Source organism: Pteronotus mesoamericanus, unplaced genomic scaffold, assembly GCF_021234165.1.
Source record: "Pteronotus mesoamericanus isolate MK-2021 breed Mesoamerican mustached bat unplaced genomic scaffold, CSHL_Meso_final contig_2, whole genome shotgun sequence".
Taxonomy (NCBI): Eukaryota; Metazoa; Chordata; class Mammalia; order Chiroptera; family Mormoopidae; genus Pteronotus; species Pteronotus mesoamericanus.
Window position 1 is genome coordinate 12,884,469 of NW_026555084.1, and position 26,881 is coordinate 12,911,349.

The window sequence follows — 26,881 nt, forward strand, 5'->3', positions numbered from 1 at the left end:
GCAGAGTGAGGGATGCAGAAGCTGACCCATGATAGCACAATCTGGGCTACCCTAAATTCAGGGGTTACACTGGACTCCTTAGAATCATAAGCCAATATATTCTTCTGTTTGTCCCTAAGAACATGAACCAGTCTTTCTGTTTGCCCAAACAAGCTTGAGTTGCATTTCTTTTACCTGCAACAAGGTAATCCTGGTTAACAAGGTGGTGAAGACAAAGTTAACTCAATAAACATTTATTGGGCACTTAATGTGTGCAAGCCCTAGGCTGGAAGCTGTAGATAAGCTATGGTCCTTACACTCAAGGAATTACATACTAGTGGGAGAGACTGGCTCACACACACACCTTTCAGTGTATAAAGTAGGCTGGATATGTGCTATCCAAGAAATACAAAATGCGACTGGAGGCCAGGGAAGGATTAATTCTGGCTGGGACTTTATCATCAAGGAGGTGACATCCAAATTTGGCACTGAAGAAGTGACATATAAATTTGGCACTGAAGGAAGAGTAGGATTTTGACAGAGTGGGATTCTGGCACAGAACAAATTTGAGGAGGCGGGACTTATGTGAGTAAAGGCCTGGCAGAGAGAAGGAAAAGTAGCATCACTTCTATTTTTTTCCCCCCCAAGAAGACTGCTAAGAAATACATGAATAATTCACTTTTTAAAATTGAAATCCAGCATGTAGATAAACATAAGAGCGTTGCAAGAAATGCTTATCCTGAGGTATTTGGCGTGCGGACCACTGGCTTTGCTCTTCTGTCTTTCCTGCCTCTCCCTAATGGCAGCAGCACTGGCTTTAAGCAATAAAAATTCACTGTTCTGGTGACCTGAGAACAAGGGATAGTGCATACCCAAAGGGTTCTGTGGACAGATGCCACAACATTCATTTTTGAAAGGAGAGACATGTCTAAGCAAGTCTGTGCAAGATGTATGGCTTTCTCCGGAGGCTGTGCAACAGCACTCGTGTGAGGCTAGTGACAGAGGCCACAAGACGAGGGCCCCGCTTAGCCACCCACTGGTGTTGCTTAGAGATACCCTCTGGTTGCTCTCATTGGCTGGGATCATTGAGAAAATACTTTCAGTGGAATAAGAAGCCTGGCTTCAGAATGCCTTAGGTTCTCACTTATGGAAAGAAACTTTCTATAGAGAAGTGTGGAATCAGGTATGAATTTCATAGTAATTCTTTTTTTTCTTTCCTAACACCTACTGTGTACATCTTGATAATTTTTACAAATACGAGCTGGTACAAGGGAGAATATATCTACTCTCTTCTCTCAAACCTAATATAGACAGAAAAGGAATGGGAGAGAACAGCAATAGAAATGAGGAGCTGAGCACAAGCTACCCCAAAGGGAGGTGAAAGGTGACCAGCTTTGAAAGTGGTAACAGAAACCGAATGGACTTGTTTGATGCCTCCTGATGTGAGTTAATAGGAAGGGCTGTGGACTGGAAAAGTCACAGAATCACATCATCTTAGCAAATAGTTCATTGAGTAACTCCAAGATTTGTTTCACGGAACATTATTTCTGGAAGGATGCTAATAAGTGTAAAATGCAAAACATTGGGAAACACAAATTTAAACAAGTTACTTTGGGACAGAACTTCCCAGAACCTTTAAAAGTTGACTATGTACTAGAATTTCCAGGAGGAAGAAGTAGATAGTCTATTTCTAAAATTAACTGTCCGTGGATCCCCAGGCATCAGAAGGGTGTGTAGAATACACACACAGTGGGAGGTGCTAAATTCATCGACCCCATTTTATAGATAGGAAACCCAGGCCTAGAGAGGGAAGGCGGTTTGTGTAAAGCACCCGTGTTTCAGCTTGTTTCCCACGGACCGAGAGGTCTGGGGAGTGGAGTTGTCGCTGGAGCTCTGCGGGGCTGGTCGGGGCAGGGCTGATCTGGGAGAGTCAGCCTGCCTGCTCTGCTCTGTGGCTCGCTCACCACCTAGACTTCAGTGAGACAGCTGTCTTTTTGGATATCAATGCCCTCCTTTAGAAAAGGGAGGTATAACATAATTTTTGTTTTACTGATTTGACAGGATTATTTTGGTGAAGGTCAAATGAATTCTAATATATGAGAGTACTATGAAATGTGAGCATTTTGCAGGCACTTGAAATTATTTACTTAAACTGACATCTTAGGACAGTGGAAACTTGAACATGCCTCAGAATCACCTGAATGGCTTTTTAAAAAGACAAGTGGCAGAGTTTCTGGATTCAGTGGATCTGAGGTGAGACCTGAGAATTTGCAGACTGGTACTGCTGGTTCAGACCTCATTCTTTGAGAACCAGTGACCTAGGAGATCCCAAAACAAAGTATGTGGTGTCTAAGAGCAATCTTGGGGAAGCAGTAAGCAGATTTGATGTAATAAGTAAAAGGAAAGAGAGTAAAAAAATTGGGATAGAGAACTGCTGCGAGCTAGGAGCTGTGTAGGTGAATACTCCCCACCCCAGCCCTGGGACGAAGGGTTCGCTTTCCCTGTTTTTCAGAATTCAGTGGTTTGCAGGAGTCATGGGGTCAGTAAGCTGGCGAAGTTGGAACTCAAGTCCAGGTGTCTGTCTGCATGGTTCACTTTCTGCTTCACTAAGACAAAGTACAGGCAAGAGTATCACCTGTGAGTCAGGCACAAAGCCATACGCACCTTAGAAGTGGAAGCTTAATTTGCCATTTGTGACATCTGTGAATGGAGAGGCTCTTGCCGTTCTTACCGCCAGTTAGCATTGACCTTACAGTCCGGAGCTTGGATCCTGTGATTTTCACGTGGGTAGTATATCCCAGCGTAGGGAACCGAAGTCAGGCTGCATGTCCCGACTCGGTTTTTATCAGCTGTATGTCCTTTGTCAAATTACCTAATTTCCCTGGGCCTCACTGTCCTTGTCTATAACATGTGAAAAATAATCATGTCCACCTTCTGGGCTTGTTATGATGAGTAAATTAAGTAATGTGGGTAAAGTATTTAGCATGGTATTTTGACACATCCTTCATGCTGAAATGCTGCTACTACATTAGTTGATAAGGACAAGAGAGAGCAAAAGGAAGATGAGAGAGACCCTGATTGACTTAGCTATTTTAAAGGCATCGAAAAATACATTTGGAGCCCTTCAAATGGGCTTTGTCTGACCTTGCTGGTTGTTTTGGCTGCGAGATAGTCCCCCAAATTCCTTTATTCTTCAGGGAAAAGAAAATCAAGGGAGGTGTCCAGTTGGGCCCATCAGTCTTCAGAATACAGTTTGTACTGGGCAGAGGGTGGGCCCCGGGGGCGGGCGGGGGGTCTTCTGGGGGATGGCTGGTGGCTGGGGCGCCCAGGGATAACTGCTTTGTTACCGATGAGCCAGAGCTGGCTGCTTGGGTGGAATAGGGACTTACCCTCAGGATAATCACACCATTGTTCTGCCCTATCACAGGCCTGTTATTCAGGGAACAATGGGGTGAAGACAAAGATGAATGCTGGTGAAGGTGAAAAGTTCACAGCAGTTGCCATGGGGATGACCTCACAAGCTTGGTGGAGGTTCCCATGGAAACCAGCTTCCAGATGCAGCATTAATCTAGATCTCTTATCTTTCATCAGTGGGGCTTCCTAATGTGAGAGGTAGCAGAGAGTGGAGAAAGGGGAGAAGCACATCCCACCCGTCAGTTCATTAACTGTTTTCCCAGGTCATCTCAAAAGCCATCTTCCTGGGGAAGATTTTCCTTATCCCATCTCTGTGTTCTTTGAATTCCCTTGGCGGTGTTCTCATGGCCGTCATGACTCCTATTGCCTTCATATGAGACAGTGAGATTTCCAAAGCTCCTAAATAGTGGCTTTATCCTGAGCAGGACTTAGCATCACCCTGGGACCTATGTGTGCTTCAGTGCGGAGCCCCAGCCTGCATCCTTCCAGTTCAGTGAGGGAAGCTGTGGTATGGTCCCTTTCCTGTAAGTGGCGGCTGGATTCTTCTTCCATTGCCATGTGCTGTTTTACTCAAATACCTTTATGGTCGCCCAATGCGCTCTGAATCAATCCACATTCTTCCCCTTGTCGTTTCTGCCACTTATCCCTGAGCACTCCTCACCCAAGACTTTCATGAAATTTACCAGTGTTTTCTTGCTCTTCTCTCATACCTTACTTATTTCTATCACAATTTTATTGTTTATTCTTTAGATTTCTGGGCTATCTTTCTCATTGTTTGAATATGGCCATTTTTCAAGTTCCGTATCTTTTTTGATGATTAGGTAAACTCATGTTCGCCTCTTGCCTAAACTTCAGTACTGTGCCATCTTTGACTGTGCTCTCTCACTGTCTTTTCTACCCTATAAAATAATAACATCCTTCGGGGACAGGGATCAGATCTTTTGCTTCTCAGTGATTCCCTAAATATTTAAAACAATTCAGGCATTTAGTAGCTTCTCAAAATTGCTTCAATTTATGGAAACTTTTATGGCAATTGTTCATGGCATTATTTTGAGTATAGTGAGATAGAAAGATGAAGTAGACCTACCCCTATTACACAGATAACAGTTATACAAGTCAGGGTAGGCTCTAACAGAAGCAGAAACAAAATTCTACAGGGGAAATCAAGAACAGCTAAGAAAGGGAGTTTGTACCTGTAATAGGGAGAAAGAAATGGCACCTTGTAAAGAGTAATATTTGATAAAGGTTTTGGAGGAAGGGTAGGATTTTAGAGGTGCAGATAGCACTTAGAGAACAGAGTGGCTCAGGGAGTGCTGTGGCTGAAATGGAAGGTGCAGGACAAGGGAGTATTGGGGCAAGTGATAAAGTTAGATCTGAGTGCACCTACCACCAGGGAAGAAATTTATATTGAGGGAGCAGTAAATGACTTTGAGAGATAAATGACTAAGTGATAACTCATCCTGGCCACAAGACTGAGCTGAGTTTGACTGAGGGATCTTGGATCAGGAACCTGAACAAAGGATGTCTTAAGACATTAGATTTTGGACTTCTCATCTTTTCATCAGCAATATGAAATTATGGAGTCCAGTTGTCATTTGTGGGCATGGCTAGCCAACCACCAAATGATTTCATGTCCAAACTTTTGCCTCTGCTCTGGAATTTCCCACATCGTGGGGAACTTACTCCATAGACCAGCTCGCCCACCATGCCATTCCAAGCCTTTGTGTCGGGGTCGCGAGCTCCATATTTTCCATCGCTGACAATCTCAAGACGGTAGGAGTAGCCCACATGCTTGGCAATCTCTGCTGCCAGCTCCACACAGTAGCCCTCATAGCGGTCATTGCCCTCAAACTGGTTGGCGTTCTTTTTGAGCATCACATAAGGATCTTCCTGGTGGAGAAATGGGGAGACGGAGAACATGGGTTATGTGATCACTCACGGGTAGGGAGGACTTTGGAGTGGCAGAGGAGGATGTCACCAACATTGGTTAACTTTGGGGGGAGTCTCTTTAGCCCCTCAGTTCACTTCTTGCATTTCAGCTCCCCCATTATAAAACTCCTTGGGTTAGGAAGCAAACTGTCAAAAAAAGACTGCTTCACCAATGAGATGTGGTGCACAGTTTTTCAAATTATGTTCCAGGAGTTCTTGTATTTTTGGAGGTACCTCTGGGAGCACTGTGTTGGGGATGTGGACCCTAAATAGGCCCTAGGCTTCTCATGATCAATCACTGAAAATCATAGCAGCTTCACTTATATCTGCTCTAGATGCTGAACTTTAGGAGACTTTCTTTGAAAAGTGCTTCTACTGTGTGGGAGGGTAGAGTCTGAGAACCATCACAATTTAGTCTCAGCCTTATGTTTTATATATGGAGAAACAATGGCTTGAAGGATGCTAGTGACTTATCCAAGGGCACAGAATGAAATCTTGGCAGAGCCAGAGTGAGAAAATTACCTCTGACTTCCAGAAAATCTCTTCCTCCCCGCCTCTTTCTACCTATGGCACAGTTTTGGCAAGAATGACTAGCTGTCAGTCCTGGGAAAGCCTTTGTGTGGGTCTAGCTTGCATTCCAGATAACCTTGACGGAGGAGCGAGTACTCACTAGGATTGTGGTGACAATGTATGTTCTATTCTGGACACTTGAATTATCCCCTCCGGCTTGAGCATCCGTGGCTGCAGGGACAAACTTGTCATCTTCATTCCAGTAACCAATCTGTTAATGAGAAGAAGGTGGTGACATAAGTTGAGCCAGGATCCTCAGGACTGGCCTACTCTGGGCCACACAGATGACACCAGACAGGAAAGCAAGGAGCTCAGCATCACACTATGCAACACTGGGCACACCAGGCGCTGAAGTAGCGGTAGGTAAAAACAAAAGGCTAGATGCTCCCCAGGTCCTCCCAGCCCCACCTCTGTGAAAATCCTCACCATGACCAGCTAAGCTTGGGTATTCCCCCTCAGAGGGGTGAGGGGTTAAGTGTTTGAACAGGTAACTCTTTTGTACAATGCAAGCCAGGGCTGGGGAAATTTAATTCCCTGTAGTTGCTCACAAGGCCAAGCCCTTCTTTCCCCATGTCCATTAACTCTTCTCTACCCGAGCCCATTCCGAACTGTAGTTGGGATATGATTAAACACTACATTCCCTTTGCTTTCTTTTTAGGTCACCTGTTCTTTTCCTCTAGATTCAGCCTCCTAGGTGATGGTTATTTTATCCTTTATTTATTTATTTCTCATTTCCAATTATAAACTATTATACTACTGAGCATATAATAGTACCTAATTAGAAATAGTGGCCAACATTATTAAAAAAAAAATCAGTAGATTATTTATACTGACTCACTTTCCAAGGTGTTTGAGAAAATATTTGTTGAATCCCTACTGTGTGGCAAGGCTCTGAGCTAAAATATTGGTGGTATTGTATGGCAGGGTTGAGAGAAATACAAAGAAATGGTTCTTCTGAGAATTCCTCCAGGTTGCTTTGGAAGACTTGACACACTCAAATACGAGGCTCTGGAAGTAACAACTGAGTGGTTCAGGTAGTCAGGGCCTGAGGAGCTCTGAGAAGCAGATGCCAAGTGTGGAAGCTATGCTGGGAAAAAGGCAGCAGGAGGAGGCAAGGATTAATGTCGTGAGGAGGGAACAGGTGGGGCCGAGCCCTTTAGATGAGAGAGAACCTGAGCCAAGATATGAAGGCAGGAGTCTGCCCCGATATGTAAGCTCTGTGGGTCCTGGGTGGAAGATAGGGTTTGCGCACAGGGCAGTGGGCACCTGGGTATAGTAACAGTGTAGGCTTTATCCTGAAGGCAACAAGGAGTCATGGAAGGTATGGGAAGAGCAAAGTGGCATGGTTAATACACACGCACACACACATCGCCCCGCTCGATCTCCCTTTCTGTCTCGGTCTCTGTCTATATATGTCTGTAGAGAGTTGTGCTTTGTTTTGTGGGCATCCTGCTGGCAGTAGATGAAAAGGGCAAAAAGGAAGGACTCAAATCAAGGTGCATGTGCAGAGCAATGAGCAGGTTTCCCAACAGCCAGAACTCAGGTCAGGTTCACAAAAACCTAGACACATGCCCCGTGGTCAACTCAAATGTCACCTTCACCCTGATGTCATTCCTAGGCCCCTCAGTTGGCAGTGCTCAATTCTCCCTACAATATCACTGCTGTTCACAACAACAACAATAATAATAATAGCCAACACCCTGGGCTAGAAGTCACATTAGTTAACATTTATCGCATGCTTATTGTGTTTCAGGCACTCTTCTAAGTGCTTTTAATGTCTGAACTTTCATCCTCACAAAAGCCTATGAAGTGGGTGATTATCATTCTCATTTTAACTGTGATGAAACTGAGATGTGGAGAAAGAAACTAGTTTTCCCAAGACCACAGGAGCGCCGTGGAGCCAGGATCTGAGCCAGGAAGGCTGACTGCAGGGCCAGGCCCTACCCAGCGCCAGTAAGCTGCTCGCCAACACTTGAGCGCCTCGTATGGGTTCCTACTGGCCCTGTGGTCTAGCTGTCTTCTGGTCCATCCCCATTTCTCCATGATGCTGGGGGTTCCTTATGGACAAGGCTAGAGGTCTTGTCCTTCTAGCATCCCTTTCTCAGCACACAGATTCTTTCACAGAGAAGTGGCACAGGAAATGTTTGGTGAGGGAATGAGTGCATCCGGCATGGAGACAAATCGGCCACAGTGGAGCTGAGGCCTGAAGGGGGAGCCCGTCTCTCAGGGCACTGTGCCAAGACTGACCCTTGGTATAGGCATGAACACAGCGTTGCCTGTGTGGGGCACTTTAGTCAGCATGGAAGGAGGCATTTCTCTCTAGGGACACAAGAACTAGAAACTTACATTTCCAGAATATCAGAGCTGGAAGAAGCCTGAACAATCATTTCTTCCAACCTCTCCCTTTTACAGATGGGAAAACAGGGGCTTAGAGGCCAGGGGACTTGCTCAAGACCTCCCTCCCTTTGCTAGGCTGGTGCTCCATGGAACCCTAGGCATCTGTGGCGCCCCTCACCCCTGCCGTGGGAGGAGGGCGACAGTCCGGGGCCGAGGAGGGGACTCAGGGCTCCTCATCGCTGCTTCAACATTCAGCTCTGCTTTTTATCCATTTCACATGCTAGAATTCCCCTCGTGAGTTCATTTTTACAAGGGACCCTCTGGCTGAAAAATAAAATTTTAAAACCACTGTTGTAATACATCACGATGCAAGTTTTTAAAAAAATCCCAGAAAACTTTACCAACCTTTAACGCTTATGTTCCTCACACTATGTAAATAGCACAGGCAGGTTTGGGATTATTTTCTGTTTTACAGATGAGAAAACTGAGGCTTGGGGAGATGAAATTATGTAATTGATAACATGTAGATTTTATAGCAGGTTAGTGGCAGAGCATAGACGCTAGGTCATGGACCTCAAAGATAAGACTTTTTTTTTTAATACGAACTTAGGAGAAGGTCTGGCTAATATAAATGTCACCCCTCCCCCCATTTCCTTCTCTTTTGCCTTTTTTTTTCAGTTGTTTGTTGCCTTTAATTAACCTCTAAATAGATAACATATTCTTCTATAATTATAATATGGAAATGTCTATGAACAAAATAGATACATTTTTTGGCAAATGCCTAGGAAAGATTGGTCAAGTTCATCCAAGATTTTAAGCAGCAGTATCTATGCAGCCGAGACGTGGTCAGTGTTTGGGGAAAGAGGTAAATATCCGCAATCCGTGCATTCCTTTGATTTCTTCTTTTAGGGCCTGATTTACCATCCGGTGCTGCTGGACAGGCCTCTTCTCCTTAAATTCTTCTGACTCAATTTGGATTTCATACATTGCCCCACAGCCTCCTGAAATGTCAGTGACTTTGATAGTTGTAGCTCAAGGAAAGTTTTCTTAGAGAATTTGGGTTACTTTGAGCTGCCCCTCAGTCTGTGAGGCAAACATCCGCTGGACACAGTGAAGAAGAGGAAGCCCGCGGATCTGGTGGAGCAAAATCACTGCCACACCAGACTTCACGCCGCCATGCCCAGCCGACCTCTTTTGCCTTTTTTTCTTTTTTCTTCTTTCCTTCCACTTTTTTCTTTCCTTCTTCCCTTTTCACAATTAGTCACAGATTTAGCTGTTCCTATTCAAACTGTACAACCATCAGTATAGAGGAAATTGCCTCTTTTGACATACAATTCATTTTTCTAAAATCTACAGCATATTAATTGGTATTATTTTTAAAAATGGGAGCTTAATAGTCAAGAGATTGATCTTTGGGATCAGGCAGATCTGGTTTAAAAGGCAGACTTTCCTAATTACTACCTATATGACACCAAGCTGGTTGCTTGATCTCAGTGGGCCCCAGTCCCTGCTTGGTAGAATGGATAACACAACAACACCTGTCTCATGGGTGTTATGCTCTGAGTACTTTATGCACGTGCAGCAACGAGCATAGTGCACGGTTCATGTTAACTTATCAGTAGACTAAAAAGTAATATTTACTAGGGTGATGTCTGAAGGGAAACAGGCTTCTATACTACAAGACATTTCAGTTTTAATTTGCTATTGACTGTTATCAGTCACCACAAGACATATAAATTGTGGAGCATTTTTCAAACTTATTTGACAATGTAACCCTCTTTACATGCAGAATGTCCGAGGTTAAGTGGTCCCCAAACCACAAAGCACTACTCTAAAATATCAAGTTATTTTGACAAAAAAAAAAAAAAGAAGAAAACAAAGAAGATAAATCTGTGCAGACCAGACTTACATGGCTTAGAAGGAGACTTTAATTTTTAAGGACTGTGGTCCTTCCCCAGAGGGTATTATGCTAAGTGAAATAAGTCAGTCAGAGAAAGATAAATACCATAAGATTTCACTTATATGTGGAATCTAAACAACAATATAAATCAACAAGAAAAGGAAAAGCAGACTCACAGATACAGAGGACAGACAGACTGATGGCTGCCAAAGGGGAGGGTTAGAGGAGCTGGATAAAAAAAGTGAAGGGATTAAGAAGTACAGATTGGTAGTTACAAAATAGTCCTAGGGATGTAAAGTACAGCCTGGGGAATATAGTCAATAATATTGTGATACCTATGTATGGTTCCAGGTGGGTACTGGAAATAACAGAGGGGTCACTTTATAAAGTATATGATTATCTAGGCACTATGCTGTGCACCTGAAACTAATGCAAAATAATACTGAATATAAACTGTGATTGAAAAAATAAAAAAATAGTATTAACTTAAAAAATTGGGATAGTGGTCCTTCAAAGCTAGCATCATAGCACTCGTGTTAAATTGGGACCTATAAATATTTTTGCATTGCTTGGCCTATATGCAGCCTCTTTGATATCAAAAGCTAGAAAAATAGTTCAGTGTTATAAACAAGCTTATTTTATTCCTAACCCTTTTATAGGGAAATGGAACGATATCACCCATCAGAAGAACCGGGTGATGCCAAGACCCAGCTTGCACCTCATGTAAGCTAGCAGGCTGGGAAGTCTGGCTGCACAGTTTGATAAAAAGAAAGCTGGCCAAGATTTTTGGAGGGACATTGTGCTTCAGAGATGAGAGATGGGTTGAATTATTATGCAGCACTTTGATTCTTTACTGAGGATATGCAGGAACTTTGATTCTATCTGAAAGTAAAGCAGAGCCAGTAGTTGGGTAAAGATGGGGGCCCACTGTTCAGGAAAGGATTTAAATAATTCTGACGGTGAGAGGTCCTCTCCTGGGGCCAGTTATAATATTTGATCTCCTATTTTCCGTCTACCTCTAAAGATTCTTTGAACGTAGGAAATGAATCTGGATGATAGATCTTATTGTTGTTTTTTTTTTAAGTGAATGAAGTCTAAAAAAAAGATAATCACAGAACAACTAAATTCATTTGATCTACCTTGCAGTTATTAAATCAAATTTACACATTTGTATCTCCAGGCTGACGTTGAAGCTCTAGCCCCTGAACCCCAAAAATAAGTCTGTTATAATACATTTTTAAAAAGTAAGTTGCCTGTTGAGGCAAAGACAGCTGGGTGACCACCAAGATTCTTGTTCACTTTCATGGCATAGGAGTGTGGATGAAAGTGGCTCCCTAGCCAGCAGTTTCATTTCCCAGCCTGCCTTTCATCAAGGTGGGCCAGGTGATTGGGTTCTGGCCAATCGAATACAGCAGAAGTGAGGTACGGCTCTTCTGGCCTGATTTCCCTGAGGCTCCAGTGCAGTTTCCACCTCTTTCTTCCCCATCTGTTATCTGGGTGTTGATAGCCAGAAAGACCCAAGCAAACAGTGGGGCCTCCATAAGCCTGAGTCTTAACCAGAGCTGTCAGCCCCAAAACTGGTCACCAGGTGAACAGTAATTAAACTTCCATTTCATTCAACTGCTGAGATGTTAGAGTACATCTATTACTGTACCTAGAGCCATTTTAACTACACACTTAAAGAATTTGAACTTGTAAGTTTATGTATGATTTGAGTTCTGCTTGAGGTGTTCTTTCATTACATTTGCCAGCATTATTTTTTCTTGTTTTCTGACAGATCTGTGAAAATATGGGCCAGAGTATTATGCTCCCTGGTTGCCCAGCAACATTCAATAAACTGCCTCCTCATTTAATAAACAACCACTTATTTGCATGTGATTACTGTGTGTCGGTATATTGTAGGCACTGGCGATATAATAAATAACACACCTGTATTCCCTGCTTTTAGAAATTTTGGCCCTGCTTTTAGATATTGTAGTATTAAGGAGGAGAAGAGGGGAGAAAAGAGAATACATGTCTAGACCAGGGGTCTGCACACTTTATCTGTAAAGAGCCAGACAGAAAATACTGTAGGACTTGTGGGTCATACCTTCTTTGTTACTACTGCTCATCTCTGCGGGTGTGATGCAGAAGCTGCCATAGACAATATATAAACAAACTAGCTTGGCTCTGTTCCAAAACAACTTTATTTATGGACATTGACATTTTAATTTCATATAATTTTCACGCCATGAAGTAATCAAAAGATTTATGTCAACCATTTAAAAATGTAAAACCGTTAGTTCATGGGCTGTACAGAAACAGGCAGTGGGCTGAATTTGGCCTGTAGTCTAATGTTCTCCAACCTCGATCTAGATCAGTGAACAAAAAAGGATATACCAGGAGAAATAAGTATTATGAAAAAATAAAATGGAATAGAGAGACGATGCAGGGTAGGTGGGGGCTGCTTTAGGTAGTTGTGTCAGAGATGGTCTCTCCAAAGTGACTTCCCCTGAGCTGACAAGGAGAAACGCAGCATGTAGAAATACAGTGACAGAGAATGCCAGGTGAAGAAACAGGAAGATGCCAGGGTAGCTGTGGAGCAATGAGCTGGAAAAAAGGATGATGGGCTCATGTCCCAGGGAAGCAGCATCTAGGATTCTGAAGACCATGGTTAGGAGTTACATTACATTTTACCTGCAACGGGAAGCTGGTGAAAAGTTAGAAGCTGAAGAGCAATATAACCTGATGTATATTTGAGAATTATTATCCCAGCTTTTGTGGTGGGGGAAAAAGAAAAAGGATCCCCTTGTAGAGGGGCAAGAATATAGGCAGCAGGACTAGGGGCTTGGTAAGAAGGCTTTGAATGAGTGCAGGCAGGTATGGAGAGGCTTGGGATCTGGGGTCAGCAGTGGTAATGGAGAACAGTGATTGGATTGAAGCTATATCTTAGAACTATAACAGGATGTGGTATGTCTACAGTTGGGTACCAATGATTTAAAGAAAAACTTCTGAAGTACATATGGAATGGAGGGTTGTGAATTCTTTGGGACTTTAAAGTACTCTTGACACCAGCAGAACTTGGTGTCAATTTAATCTTCTTTCCTTTCCAGTTATACAAAGGATCAGAACTAAGAATAACAAACTTGGGGCAGGGCAGAAAGACTCAAATCAAGTGGAGATGAGAAGTAGCGGGCTTCAGTCAGGTCCAAAAACAACGTCAGGGCCAATGGTGATGGGCAAGGATGGTGAAATCAACAGTGCTGGTCCCTTGATGAAAGACCTCGGATAATTTTCTCTATACTTCTCCCTTGGCAGCTATTTATCAGAATTTGTGACCTCACCTAAATTTACAAGGTATTTTGTGTGGATAGAGGTTCCTGCACATTCATACCCCACAGTGAAATGGAATCTCTGAATGGGATTTCCTGAGGATTAGCTTGAGGAGAGCCAGTGCCAATTCTGGCATCTGAAGCTCCTAAATGTATGATGGATGGATGCTTAGAGCACATACGTTTCAGTGGGATGTCAAATTGGACTCAGATACCTAGAGGGTATGTTGGCACATCAGTGGGCAGGATACAGCCTGAGGATCAGCAGACTGTTCCCATGGCTCTGAGTCAAGAAGCTGTAGCACCTCTTTATTACCTCCAGTCAGGTAAGGCCATGAAATGTTCACCGAAGCCAGCACAACTAGGTCACCCTTGAATCTGAGAAATTACTTTGTTAGGAGGCTGATTGAGGAAACGGCCCAAAGACACAGATGTGGAGAAATTGATTTTCTGAAATTCAGATCCCTGTAAACAAAGGATTCTTAAGCCCACATTCTAAGAAAGGATTTAGTCACTGGAAAGTAAGTTGAAAAACAGCCTTGGGGTGAAAAAAATAAAGCACAGCCATTTGCTTGTGGATTTTAAGGTTACTCCGTTATTTCTGTTCGCCTATTTATCCATTCTACTGGCTTACAAAGCCTGACTCACTCAAACTCAAGGCTGACCGGAAAAAAAAAAAAAAAAAAGAAAGGACTCCCTCTGGCTTACAGAATGGAGTTGAAACAGATAGACAGACAGGCAAACAAACAACAGGGGCCGAATGTCCCTTACACTCCAGGAGCTACTTTTGAGACTCCTTCACTACAGGCCTCAGGGGTGGCAGGTGTTGTTTCATTGAATTCGAACAGTAACCCTGTGAGGTAAGGGGCATTATCCCCTTTTGGAGATGATGAAACTGAGGTCCAGGGAGGCTGAATAATTTCTTAAAGGTCACATGCCTAGTACAGAGTAAAGCAGAGATTTAAACCCTGGCCTAGCCATAGGGGACCTGTACGAAGGTGAGAAAGAACCTGGTGTATTCAAGGAAGTGAAAGTTGATCAGAATGACGAGTGGAGAGAGGAAGGAAGTGAGTGTCAAAGGTCAAGGCCAGAGACAATGGCAGAGCCCGGACCACGTAGGATCTAATAAAATTCTGAATGTATTTTTCAAGAATTGGAATGTTATTCTAAAAATGTTGATATCTATATGTATTCTATATTATATGTCTACACACATATATATTTTTCATTCCTGCTTCTCTGTATGGACAATGGAGTAACTGTGACTAAGTGTGGAGTAGGACAGGATGTAACTTCATTGGTAATCATCACTGTCAAGTTCTTACTTCAGAATCCCTGAGGAACAGCAGTAGCATTTTACACACATCTGTTTCTTTATATTTACAAAATACTTGACCATCCCTTGAATCTTCACAAGCACCTGAGACAAAGGTCAAGATTTTTTATCTCCATTTTGCAGATGAGGGAATCTATTCTCAGAGAAAGGAACTGACTTCCAGAGTTCCAGCTGGTTTGTGGCAGAGCTGAGTCTAGAATTCTCATTTTCTGAGTCTCTTCAGAAAGACCCAGCCCAGGAAAGGTGGGCTCCCAAGCCCCTCTGCTCTGGCCTGAGCCTCTGCGCAGCCCTCTGTTCTCCCTGTGGGATGGAAGCAAAGGGGCTTTTACCTTTCGGATGCCGTCATGCTTCATTTCAATCACATGGAGGGTGTAGTTTGTCCGGCGTCCTTTCTCATTAAACTGCACATTTCCTGTCAAGCCTTCAAACCGCACCTGGAAAACAAGGCCAAGTGGCGGACAATGAACTCATGAGTCACACTTCATGTTTGTTGGCTTTTTCTGCTGAAACTACTCCAGAACCCCAGAATGTTACACAGGACAAGGTCTTGGGGTAGTGTCAGTACTAAAAATACTCTTTACTCTCTTGCCCATAGTCACTATTAGGGCACAGCTCTCTTTCCTACTAAACTGAGATTCGTTCTGAAAACTTTTTTTTAACCCATTGCTTTAGGCTAACAGTAAGATCATCCCCAATCACCACCCCCGACCCTCCCCCTTGAGCGCCACCCCTCCTCAGATGTAAGGCTTCAGGGGTGGAAACTTAGGAGGCCTGCTGAGGAAAGAGGCTGCTCTGCTGCTCCTGGAAAGTTGGGAGTAGCCCTAGACCAGAAGGCAGCTTTATAGTGTCTTGGGCCACGCTTGGATATGGTTTCTCAGTTGCTCTGTGAGGCCAGGGTGGCAAACACTTGGCAATCTAAAGAGCTGGAACTGGGAGACCTGAAGTTTACCCCAATTTTCCTCTGAGCAGCTGAGTGACCTTGGGCAATTCGCCTCTCTGAGCCCCCATTTTCAAAAATTCCTGCCCCATATACCTTACATGACACAGCAAATGGAAAGTGCTATGAAAAGTTAAAAGCACCTGAGAAAACCCTTTATGTTAAGAAGAGAGCAGGCATGGCTTTAAGCAGGTCTCAGTTGGTTAAAACAAAATTTGTATTGGAACCCCGGAGTATGCTGCATGGGATTTCTTCTCCACAAATGAGTCATATTAAGCTTTCATGGCCTCATATCTTCACTCTCAGGTTGAAGGTCCAGTGGTCAACATGGGGGATCCAAATCTTTTTGGGCCGAGCCTGCTGCTCCGGAGGTAACTAGTAAATCTCATCCAAGTCCACCCTCAAATTGAGGATGAGTTCTAGCTGCATATTATTGGTTCAGGTACAAGAAAGTATGCTTTCTAATGGCGACTTGCTGTGTGTCCTCAGATCAGTCTAGCCTAAGGGCATGCGCCTCTAGCTGCCACCAATACGGACCTGGTCCTGTGACTGAGCACTGTCTGTTTCCCTCCCCTTCAAAGAGCTAAAAGGAAGCCTCGCAGGCTTTTATCTTTTTGGACAGTGACCAACTCCTCTGGCTTCAGAAAGTAGAAGAATAGTTAGAGTGTGTGTGTGTGTGTGTGTGTGTGTGACAGAGACAGACAGACAGACAGACCAAGAGACCTTCTGGTTTGAATTCTCAGTGGGGAGGCCACGACAAGCCCAGAGTGCTGGACAAATTACATGGCAAGCTCTTCACTCTTGCAGGTAAAATCTGGAGAAATCCTCACTCTGGGAAAGTCTAGGCTAGCTTTGCCTTTGAGTGAGAAAACAAAGCATAGATCCTGCTACAAAGAATAAGAAAAAGGAAGCCATTCCAGTCTGTCAGCAACGTCACGTTCTCACTCTGCCCATCTCCTGCCCACCTTCAGTTGTCCCATTTGTTCGGGTGCAGGGGTGGCTAAGTACCAGCTTGAAAAACAGACTCATTTGAAAAGCAGATCTGATAGATAGGCAGATGACTGGAGGGTACACTGGTTTTCCCAAATGGAAAGAAGTGTCATTAATTATGCAAATGGGCATCTACTTTTTGGCCCCAGTCTCAAGTCTCATACCAATTATCAATGGCATATTAGTATGGCAAACTGCAGGATGTGTCTAGGACTGTTTCCTCATTTGTTTGATGGGACAATTAGAGTTAATTATGTGTTAAGGTTATTTTAAGGATTAAATAATGTATTTTATGATGAATGCTTGGTCAATGGTGAATATTCAACAAGGTCAGCTATTGTTATTATCGTTACTAATAATGATATTAATACTACCACAACTTTCCAAGTGTTCCATGTTTATGAAGCACTTTCACACATGTTACTCTACCTCTATTCACAGGAACCCCCTGAGGTGTGCCATTCAGAGATTATAATCTTTACTTACATGGGAGAAACCAAAACTCTTGTAGATAAAGTGATTTGCTCTGGATTTATGACTTGTAAGTGTCAGAAGCAGACCCAAAGTCCAGAGCTTCTGATATATTCTGTTAAAGATACCAGGTGGCCCCTCAAGCAAGGCTACTGTGCCAGGCTCTGAGAGGGTGACATAGAAATGTACCAAGCACTGTGTTGTATGTGCCTACTGCTGCCACCTGCTATTCCAGCTGGACCTTTCCCAGCCTGTGCTCTGTTAATTCCTAATTACGTGCCCATGAGCACATTACTGAGCCTGTCTGTTTCGTGGTTTACTCCTCAAAGAAAGAAAATGCTTAGCATCTTGTCTGGGACATAAAAGTTCAATTCATAGTGCATATTATTTAGATGATGGTGGTAGCTACTACTATGCTATGCAGAGTGGTTAAGAGGCATGGATAACAAGACTTATCATTGAGGTCTTGGGTCTAGTGAGATGTTGTCTCGGAGCAGAGGACTCTTCCAGCAAAAATGAGGGTCACTTGCACATGCCTCTCTCAGTTTCCAAAAAAATAAAATCATTATCAGCAAAAATTCTAGTGACTTGAAGGTTCCTTACAATGTCACAGTGTTTTTACAACTTCTCATTTGATGTTCACAGAAACTCAATGAGTAGCAAGGGCAGAGGGTACTTTGCCCATTTTTATGGATAGCGTTATTGAGATTCATGGCATTTGGATTCAGGATTCACAGTAGGTCACGAGAGGCCTGGGGCAGCTTAAGGCTCTTCTTGGCTAGTTAGGGAAGCCAAGACTTACACATTTTTTTTTTTTTTTGAGATAAATCAAAGCATGGGAAAGGAGACATTGCAGAATGACCCTTCCATGACAGCAGAACAAGGAAAGATGAGGGCAGACAATGGCCCAACCCCAAACCATCTGTGTGTACAGTCAGGAATCATAGTCAGAGGAGGAAGCTTCTGAGAAACATCCACTTTAGGGGTATCTGGAAACTGCTGTCCAGTCCATCAAGGCTGAGCCTCTGGGCTCTTATGCCTCTCCCTCCTGCCCCCTGCAGTAACTGGGGTCAGGCTGATGGAGACCCAAAGTTTCCCCTTAGATTATGCCTCTTGGATCTCCCATTGCCATCCTGGCACCTGCCAACACCTTCTGTAAAAGATGGAGAATTAACGTTGGCTTTACTGAAAATAGTACTGGGTGCAGCCACCTGTGGGATGTTGAAGCATAACTTCTTTCCTGCCTGGTCCCGGGAAAGTACTGGTTCTTGTTTTTACTATTTCAGGCATCAACAGCAATGACTCCTCCACCCCGTCCCTGGGGAGGCAGCAGAGCTGCTCTGGACCAAGGCTTCTGTAGCCTTTTTGTGGTTGCCTTCAAGTGAATCTGTTTTCTTGACCTCTCCTAAGTGCTCACTGGGTGTGGGGAATCAGGGCTAGATCCCAGCGGACCACATTCTGGTTTTGCTAGCCAGGGCAAGTCTCAGGTGCCCTCTGAACTTTCACTTTCCCACCTGAACAATGAGAAAAATAATCTTGGCTCTAACTATCTCATGTAGGTGCTCTGAGGTTTCAAGAAGCTCATTATCCACCTTTTTTTCTTTTTCTTTTTTTTTTTTTTTGAGCCTGTGACAAGTCAGTGAGGGCAGCAGTACTAAGAGGCTTATGTCCATTTAGTAGATGAAGAAATCAATGCCAGAGAAGTTGAGCAATTAGTCCAAGACCTCCCAGATCGGGCTTGATGGAGCCAGGGTTAGAATCGGCTCTTCTCTTTCCAGCTCCCTAAGAGGCTGAGTGTGATGCCCACAGTCCTGGCTTGCACCCTCTCTCTGGTCTCCTGCTGGGACTTGTTTATATCCCCTTCCAGACCCTCTAAAGCCTGGTTCACTCTTTGTTCAAATATTAATGTTCCCTTTAATCTGTTTGCTTGGGATAGTTCCAGTCTACATCTCTCATTTCAGAATAATTGGTAATAGCACTCCCTTTTGGTGTCCCAGTTTGGATGATAAATTATATGGTCACCCTTTTAAAAGCCCCAGTCCCCTTCCTATAGGAAACCTTGCCAACGCCCACATTCCTCAGTCATGGCATTTTGCTCTGACTGTCCATAGCACCGAGAGCCCAGCTGCTGTTTAGCTTGTCACCTACACCCTTATAGATATTATTTCTCAGTAGCTTGCCTTCCCTTTGAATTTGGGTCTGAATCTGAAAGGCAGAGATGGTCTTACACCGCCTTGGCCGATCCCACCCCAGACCTCATCTAGCAAACTGATCATATACCTTTACAATGATATTCCTCATCATTGGCCAACAGATTGTGAACACAAAGACTCAGGGCATGTATTCTCCACTTGAGGCCCTGCGATGGGCTTCCAGGAGTGTCTGTGGCCCCTCTGCCTCCTTATCATGTAGATATATATGTCTGTACGTGTATGCATTTTTCTGGGAAGAAGAGTCTGAGGCTCTTGTCATTTCCTTAAAGTGTCTATGACCCCCAGATGCTGAGCCTGATTTGGGGAGCTGGGTCTTCTTTGCCAGCCAGAGCCGACATATGGTCACCCTAATGCCTCCTCCTCCCTGGAGCGCTGAGGGCTTGCAGGATGGGAGCTCGTTAATATTCTGAAAGGCTCCCTGGATGTCAGGCAGGGGCAGACAGGCGGCTGATGATCTCCACTCTGCTACAGGGTGAAGGGTGGGGGTGTATGGATATTACCCAAGACCATGTGCTGTTTTTTGCTGGCAGAGCCACAGCTCTTGTGTCTCACCCAGGCTGGGCCTTCCAGGCTTCAGAGCAGAGCAGTTATGCGTTCAAGTCAATGAGGGTTGGCGTTCCAGTGTCGCCAGTAACTAGCCACATAATTTGGGGAAGACATTTTTAGTATTTCTGAAGCTCAGCTTCTCCATTTACAAAGCATAATTAATAAAACTAGCTACCTCAGAGTGATATACTTAGGATTCAGTGAGATCAAGCATGTGAAGTATGTTCAGAGCTTGAATATAGGAAGCCCTTAACACACTCTAGCCCTCCAGGAAGCTGTTGCTGGGCCTCCAGGCCCAAGCCACAGACATTCCAGCTCTAGCACAAGCTGAACCACAGGTCCCTTCCTAACGTGTCACCCAAAAGCCAGTGAGTTGTCAGGGCCGCAGAGCCCCGAGCCCCCAACCCCGGGTGCTCAGGACGGAATGTCACTGGGTGTTAGCCAGCCCATTGTGGGCGCACGATTTCTCCCTAGTGATGTGCCGGGTTCAAGAGATGGGTCCAGAAGGCCAAATGAATAGACAGCAGCCACGACTGTAAGTGGAAGGTCCCAGAAGTCAATGTGTACAAGCAAAAGCCCCTTGGGCCACAAGACAGGCCTGGAGCAGCAGGAGAAGCCCTGGGCAGGGTTCTGGTTCAGCCTTTGCGCGAAGCTGCTGTGTGACTCTGAGTCACTGCTGCCTGCTTTGCGTTGGCTGCCCCAGCCACAAAGTGAGGGGAAACGGGCGTCATTAATCGCTAAGGCCCCTTTCAGCAGCACCTTCTTGTGATTCTAGGTACTTAACACAAATTTTGAAAAGGAATCTGTGCAAACTGCTGATCTTAGGGTAGGAATGTTGGGTTTTGTTTTTATTTTCATTTTTGTGACTAGTTCCTCCCCACCCCCAGGAGAGACTGAAGGGAGTTTCCTGAGGGCAGGTCTTGCCTCCTCTTATCCCCAGTGCATGGCCCAGGCCAGGGCATGCTCTTGGTAGCGACTCGTTGGCTGCTGGAGAGGCAGGTAGCTGTCTGAGTCCAGGGCAATATAAAAGTGGTCATTATTCTTTTGACTAAGGTAACTGCCCCCTTGCAAAGCCCACTGGAGGCAGAAACAGAAGACTGAGTATATGTTACAACCAGGAATATGTGGGTTAGATCATAGGAAAAAAAATTCGATACTTGGAATTCTCAGAGGCAGTGGAGACACAGAAGCTCTCTTTCCCACCTTCTCATTGTTATGACTAAAGGAAGGGCAGTCTGTAGGAGATCTGAATGATCTCAAGGTCACCCAGGGAGCTGGAGACCCAGCTGGACTTGGAACCCAGCTCTCCTGCTTCCTGGTTCAGAGCCCATCCTGCACCCGCATCGCCTCCTCGGCTCCATCACTGTCATGGTGGCATCAGAATATCCTTCCAGGGACGTCATTGGGATGGGAGAGGCAAGGGAGTTCAAAGGGCTGGGAAGCAAAGGGCAAGTGCCCGGGACCTTCTGAAACCAGTCTCACATGCAAATAGAATCTGTTTTGACTGTGGTGTCTGGAAGGGCATTTTAAATAAGCTAAAGGCAGGTTCTGTGCCTCTAGCAATCATTTGTACGCTGCCTGGGGTCCACTATTGCTCCAAAGTGATGAGAGGCCAGTCTGCGTAGGAGAGACGGGGGAGGACCCAAGTGGCTGCTGGTGGGCCCCTTAGCATGATCCTTCCGTCGTCACAAGACTGGTGCTTAGCTTCATTCCAAAGGACAGAGGTACAAGGCATATTTCCCTCCACTTAAAGGCACTTCATCCGAGCTGAGGAGCAGCTGGTAATGTTCCTTTCTTGTCTCCTCTCTCTCTCCAGGTTGTGAAAATTGCACGTGTGGTTGGGAAACAAATGGGGATAGTTGCATGTTTTGCTCTACATTTTTCTACTTCATTCAGAAATGCTCCTCTCCTCTCCCGGGAGCCTAAATTTTTCTGTTGAAATAGCCTTAAGAGTAGAGCTGGTCTTATCCAGAAAACACCCCTGGATGAAGGGAGGGGTCCTGAGGCCATTTGCACCAAAATATCTTGCTGTTGCTGGCTTGCCACTGTGCCTGGTGCTTTGACCTTCCTCTGCAGGGAGCACTGCCCTCTTGGTCCCCTTTGGAAATACAGCCTCTCTACCAGGAGGCATCATATGGCATTATTTGTCTGCAGTTCAAGAATCACAGCCTGAGCTGGAGGTGCTTTCAGAGACTTGTAGAGACTACGAGAGACTCCTAGGAGCTCAGAGAGTGATAAAGCTGAGGGCAAGTCCCCCAAACCTTCTAAACCAGGGGTATTAAATACACAGCCCACGTGTATCATTTTCTCATCTTGCTTCTACAGAAGACACATTACTAATTGGATATTTATACTCTTCCCTGTTAAATCAGGATTCAGCCTCAGAATCCTTTGCAGAGCCAACTGATTAGAATGGGCATGACCATTCTCTATCTCTGCTTTTTAACTGTTCTCAAGTGCAAACAAAATGAATGAATGCAATGCTGAGGAGCAAGAAAATAGAATTACAAGTACTAAGAAATATTTTCAGTGCTCCTTCATGAAATGTGCACAGAGAGCAAGGGTAATGAAGAAATCCCAAAAATGAGGGCAAGTGGGGAGAGTCACCAGGAGACTGCTAAAATGATTCAATTTCATCCCTGTATATTTCAAGTCCCCTCCCAAATACAGAATTGCCAGCTTCCCTTTTTAGCATGTTCCCTAAGCAGAAACCATAGTTTTTACACGATCAGGAATGACTATTCCATACTGTTGGGTTTTTTGGTTTGTTTTTAATTTCTTCATGAGCTTATATGCCAAGGGCCACAGACACAGTGCAGTGGTGTTCCAAACTTTAGGCATGCTCCACCTTTTCTTTTAAATAGTTACATTCCACCTGAAACTGATGCTGAGATACCCTACCAAGCTCCCATAGATGGGCAGCCATTGGCGGTCTCACCTGCTGCAGAGCTCTCTGGATGTCGATCCCCTGGCCCCAGGGCACAGCTGGGTTAGCCAGGCAGTCCCCAGCGTTCCCGCGGCGGGATATGTCGATTCTCTGCCTCCGCAGGCTCTGGAAGGCCTCAGCCATCACCTTCACCCCATCGTAGGTTAGCGCAGAGGTGTACTGGTGGGAGGAGTGGAGACAGTTAGATGACAGAGAGAGCTGAGAGGGAGGCAGGAGGGAGCGGTATCTGGGGATGTGCTTCCTGGTCATGTGAATGCCTGCAGTGGACCAGGTGAAGGGCTGGGATCAGGGGGCAGTGGTGAACCAGAAAGTGCTGGCCCCTTAGATGAGGGCTGGGCTCTGTGAACCGCTGAACAGCATTGCCTCCCCGGATTGTGTATTGCTGGTTGTGATGTGGGGAGAGAAGCCAGAATCTAGATTTTTGTGTGCAACTTTGCAATTTTATAATGTTAGCTCATTGGAGGAAAAAAGAATGTATAGATTAAATTCAACACATCTGTACCATCTGGTAGAGTCCATGGAAAAATGGTTTTCTCTGGGTTATAGGCACCAACTGTAAACTTAAGAGGCACTGTTTATTCCACCCTCCCTTGTGACAGTAAAAGAAAAAGTAACCCATGAAGGGTGTTTAATTATTTCCACATGTGGCTCACCCAAGTGACAGGTTTACAAGCTTTCTGTCTGCAAACTTTCTCTTCGTGCTTATTTGTGATAACACTCAATTTTTTTTCTCCTCTTGCCTGAAAGGGGATAAGATGTTAATGAAAAAAAACAGGATAACAGTCCAGGACAATATTTCCTGGCTTTGGAACTCATGTTTGTTGTCTTCATTAATTAGTTTCCAACACCTACCATGCTCTCTGGCCATTTGAAGGTGACAGTAGAGAGTTCTAGACTGAATGTATATGCATTTTAACAGTTTTTAACTTTGATTCTCTCACATTTGAAAAGTGTGTGTGTGTGTGTGTGTGTGTGTGTGTGTGTGTGTGTATGAATCCGTCCCTTGGTTATTTTTATAATCTCCAATCTTTTGGAAATTGAGTGGGGTCTTTACATATTAATTTATTAACTGCTCTGTGGTTTGCTCATTGCTTTAAAGCACATTTGTGATTTTGTTTGCTTAAGCTCATATCAAAATGTCTTCATTTTGAATAGCTAAGTCAGTTTGAACACAAGTGGGATGCTGTGCATCTCAGTTAAATGTCCTGCCATTCACAAAAAAGATGGACCTAACAAAAGAAAGTCACAGAAGAATCACGGTTTTGCCCAGATAAATCAGTTATATTGCAGGATCCTTCTCAATGTAGTGTTCTACACAGCCACTGCCAAGCTATTGGTTTTGACACGGGAAGGAAAATTACCTTCCACCCTTATTCTAAACCATTATCAAATAGCAAACAAAATAGATTTTGGCTGCAGGATTTAGAGCTGCATCACTGGGAAGTGAGTGGCAGATCGTCTGCATGATAATTGGGAGTTGTCTCTCTGAGAGAGAAGTGCTGGATATTGCTTAGTTAGATTTTTCTGATTTTTATCTGGGTACATGATTGACCAGAATAGAGGCCAGTTCACTGCACGACCCAAGGAAGCTCAGTCCACAAAGAAACACATGCGAACAGCATCCTCCTAGAGCTGTGCAAAATGGCAGCCCCACCCAGAGCACAGGCACCGCTGCTCCAGCCTCTCCTGTGGCTGGTGGGGCCAGGTTTCTGAGATGTGGCCAGCAGCATGTGAGTGGAAATCTGCGTGTGACTTCTGAAAAGGGTTCTTCAAGGAAACAGTTGAGCTTCTTATTTTCCTTCTCCCCTACCTGCTGGATAGAATACTGAGGTAATGGCTGGAGCTTCAGCAGCCATTTGGAGCTATTAGATAGCTCTCATATGCTGAGGATAGCAGAATAAGAAAAGAGAAGATGCCCGAGTGTTTGATTGTGGAGCCATTATCCAAGCCCTGGATTGCTGACTTCTGAGTTTTATTTATATGAGAGAAAAACAAAATGTTTATCTTGTTAAAACCGTCATCATTCTGGATTGCCTGATCTTTGTACCCTCAATCTTTATGGATATATTTTCCTTAGCTTGTTCCTCTTAAAACGGCTAACACGGTGCAGAATTGGGGCAGGCAATGGGACCAGTCTGGTCCTTTGCTGTCTGCTGCCCATCCCCTCACCTTAGGCCTCTTCCAATCCACCCGTGTGTGGTCTCGAGCGTCGCTGTTCTTCCACTGCTGCATGATCTTGGCTGGGATGGTATCTGTGTAGTTCACCAGCTGGAAACCTGTCACATTTGCTCCACTTTCCTTGAATTTGTTTAAGTCAATGTCCATGAAACCCTGTGCAGGGAGGAGGGGGAAGAAGTCAGAACACATTGCGTGGATAAATCCATTTAACCATGTTACAGAATCACAGGATTTTCCATCCTATTCCACAAGGTGAAACTGACTTAACAGAGACACCATTGTGCCTCCCTTCCTTCTGAACTTGGTAATCACTTAGTTTGTGCATAAAGTTAGCGCAGTGGTTAAGAGTGCTTGCTCAGGAGCCGGCTGTACCTGGGCTGAAGTGCTGGTTCTGCTGCTCGCAGGTGTTAGTGACACTCTGTTGGAATGTTACCTGATGGTTTCCTGTCTGAATAACAGAGGTTAGGAGGCTGGGGAGAAAAAGCAATGCAGTGATGCGTGTCAAGTGCATGGTGCAGAATGAGTGATCAATAAATAGTGGCTGAGATTAATACACTGGCATAGATATGGAACAGAATGGAAGATAAAAGGAGGGAGTCGTGTCCTTTCACACCCCTGCCCTCCCGTTTGAGAGAAGAGAATCTGAAGTCCATCAGGGGCAAGCTCCTGTGGGCTCCCCAAGTCACCACAAGTCTGTGAAAGAGGCTGGATTTGGATCATCCCTCGCCCTGTGCTCTGTCCCATATCATAGACTAGATCTCCACTCAGTGGGGCCTGATCAGTTGTAAGTAACATCCACAAAGGATTCTTTATTGGCAGTGAAACTTTCCTCACCATTTGATGAAATTCATTTAAACTCAGGAAGCCTTCAACTTCCTGAGACTTTCCTGTATTTATATAATATATTCCATAATGTACAGTACTTTCATATCTATGGCCTCATTTCACTTTATGATTTTACAAGGGAGACATCATATGTCTATTTGCCAAGTGTAGGAACTTGGAGTAGGAGAATTGACTTGCACGAAGCCATTCAACGAGTTAGCAGCTGAGAGTGGACCAGCAGTAAGGTCTTCTGAAGTCATCTGCTCTCTCACTCACTCATCATTCCATAAATATTTTGAGACCCTATCAAATACTATTCTAATAGTGAATAAAACAAGTTCCTTCTCTTGTGAAGCTTACATTCTGGTGGGAAAGACAGATGACAAACAAACAAGTAAATACGTAGCATAGTATAAACAGTACCATCTAGTAGAGTGTACTGTGCAGAAGCAAGGAGTCCTATGGCAAAAGGTAAAGCTGGGCAAGAGGATGGGGAGAGGAGGGCGATGTCGTACTTTGGCAGGTATGATCAGGATGAGCCTCCCTGGCGAGGTGGTGTTGGCACAGGGACACGAGTGAAGAGAAACCTTGTGAGGGAGCTCTGGGGTCGAATAGTCTGAGCAAAGGCTCAGAGGTGGGAGGATACTTGTTATGTTTCAATAAGGAGGTGGGCGTGGCTGTGGCACTGTGAATGAGAGGAAGAGGGTGTGGAATGCAGTCTGAGTGGCAGCTGATGCTGGCTGAGAGCTTCGTGATAACTTGGGTTCCTTTTTAGGTATTAACGGCAGCCCACTGCAGGAATTGGAGCTGGGATCATAAAGTCAGTGCTCTTTGGGCTCCAAGGCTTGGGAAAACTGCCAAATCCTAATGAGTGAATTGGGAGAAGGAACAGGGGAAGCAGTTTGATGGACTGAGGCTGGGAGGAACCCTGGATGGGCAGCCCAGAGCCCTGAGTGCTAGTCCCAGCTCTGCCTGTCCAAGTCTCTTCATTTCTCCCT

At 44.6% G+C, this 26,881-nt stretch overlaps 1 protein-coding gene across 2 annotated transcripts in view; it reads right to left on the minus strand.

Moving 5' to 3' along the window:
- GRIA1 (glutamate ionotropic receptor AMPA type subunit 1) overlaps positions 1–26,881 on the minus strand; it is a 277,064-nt gene that overhangs the window by 83,850 nt on the left and 166,333 nt on the right. For both annotated transcript variants that reach the window (XM_054568140.1, XM_054568142.1), the window contains exons 6-10: positions 25,050–25,211; positions 22,872–23,039; positions 15,106–15,210; positions 5,993–6,103; positions 5,077–5,283 (exon numbers count right to left, since the gene is read on the minus strand). In XM_054568140.1, the coding sequence (XP_054424115.1) occupies positions 5,077–5,283; positions 5,993–6,103; positions 15,106–15,210; positions 22,872–23,039; positions 25,050–25,211 (753 nt within the window). The remainder of the gene's footprint in view (positions 1–5,076; positions 5,284–5,992; positions 6,104–15,105; positions 15,211–22,871; positions 23,040–25,049; positions 25,212–26,881) is intronic.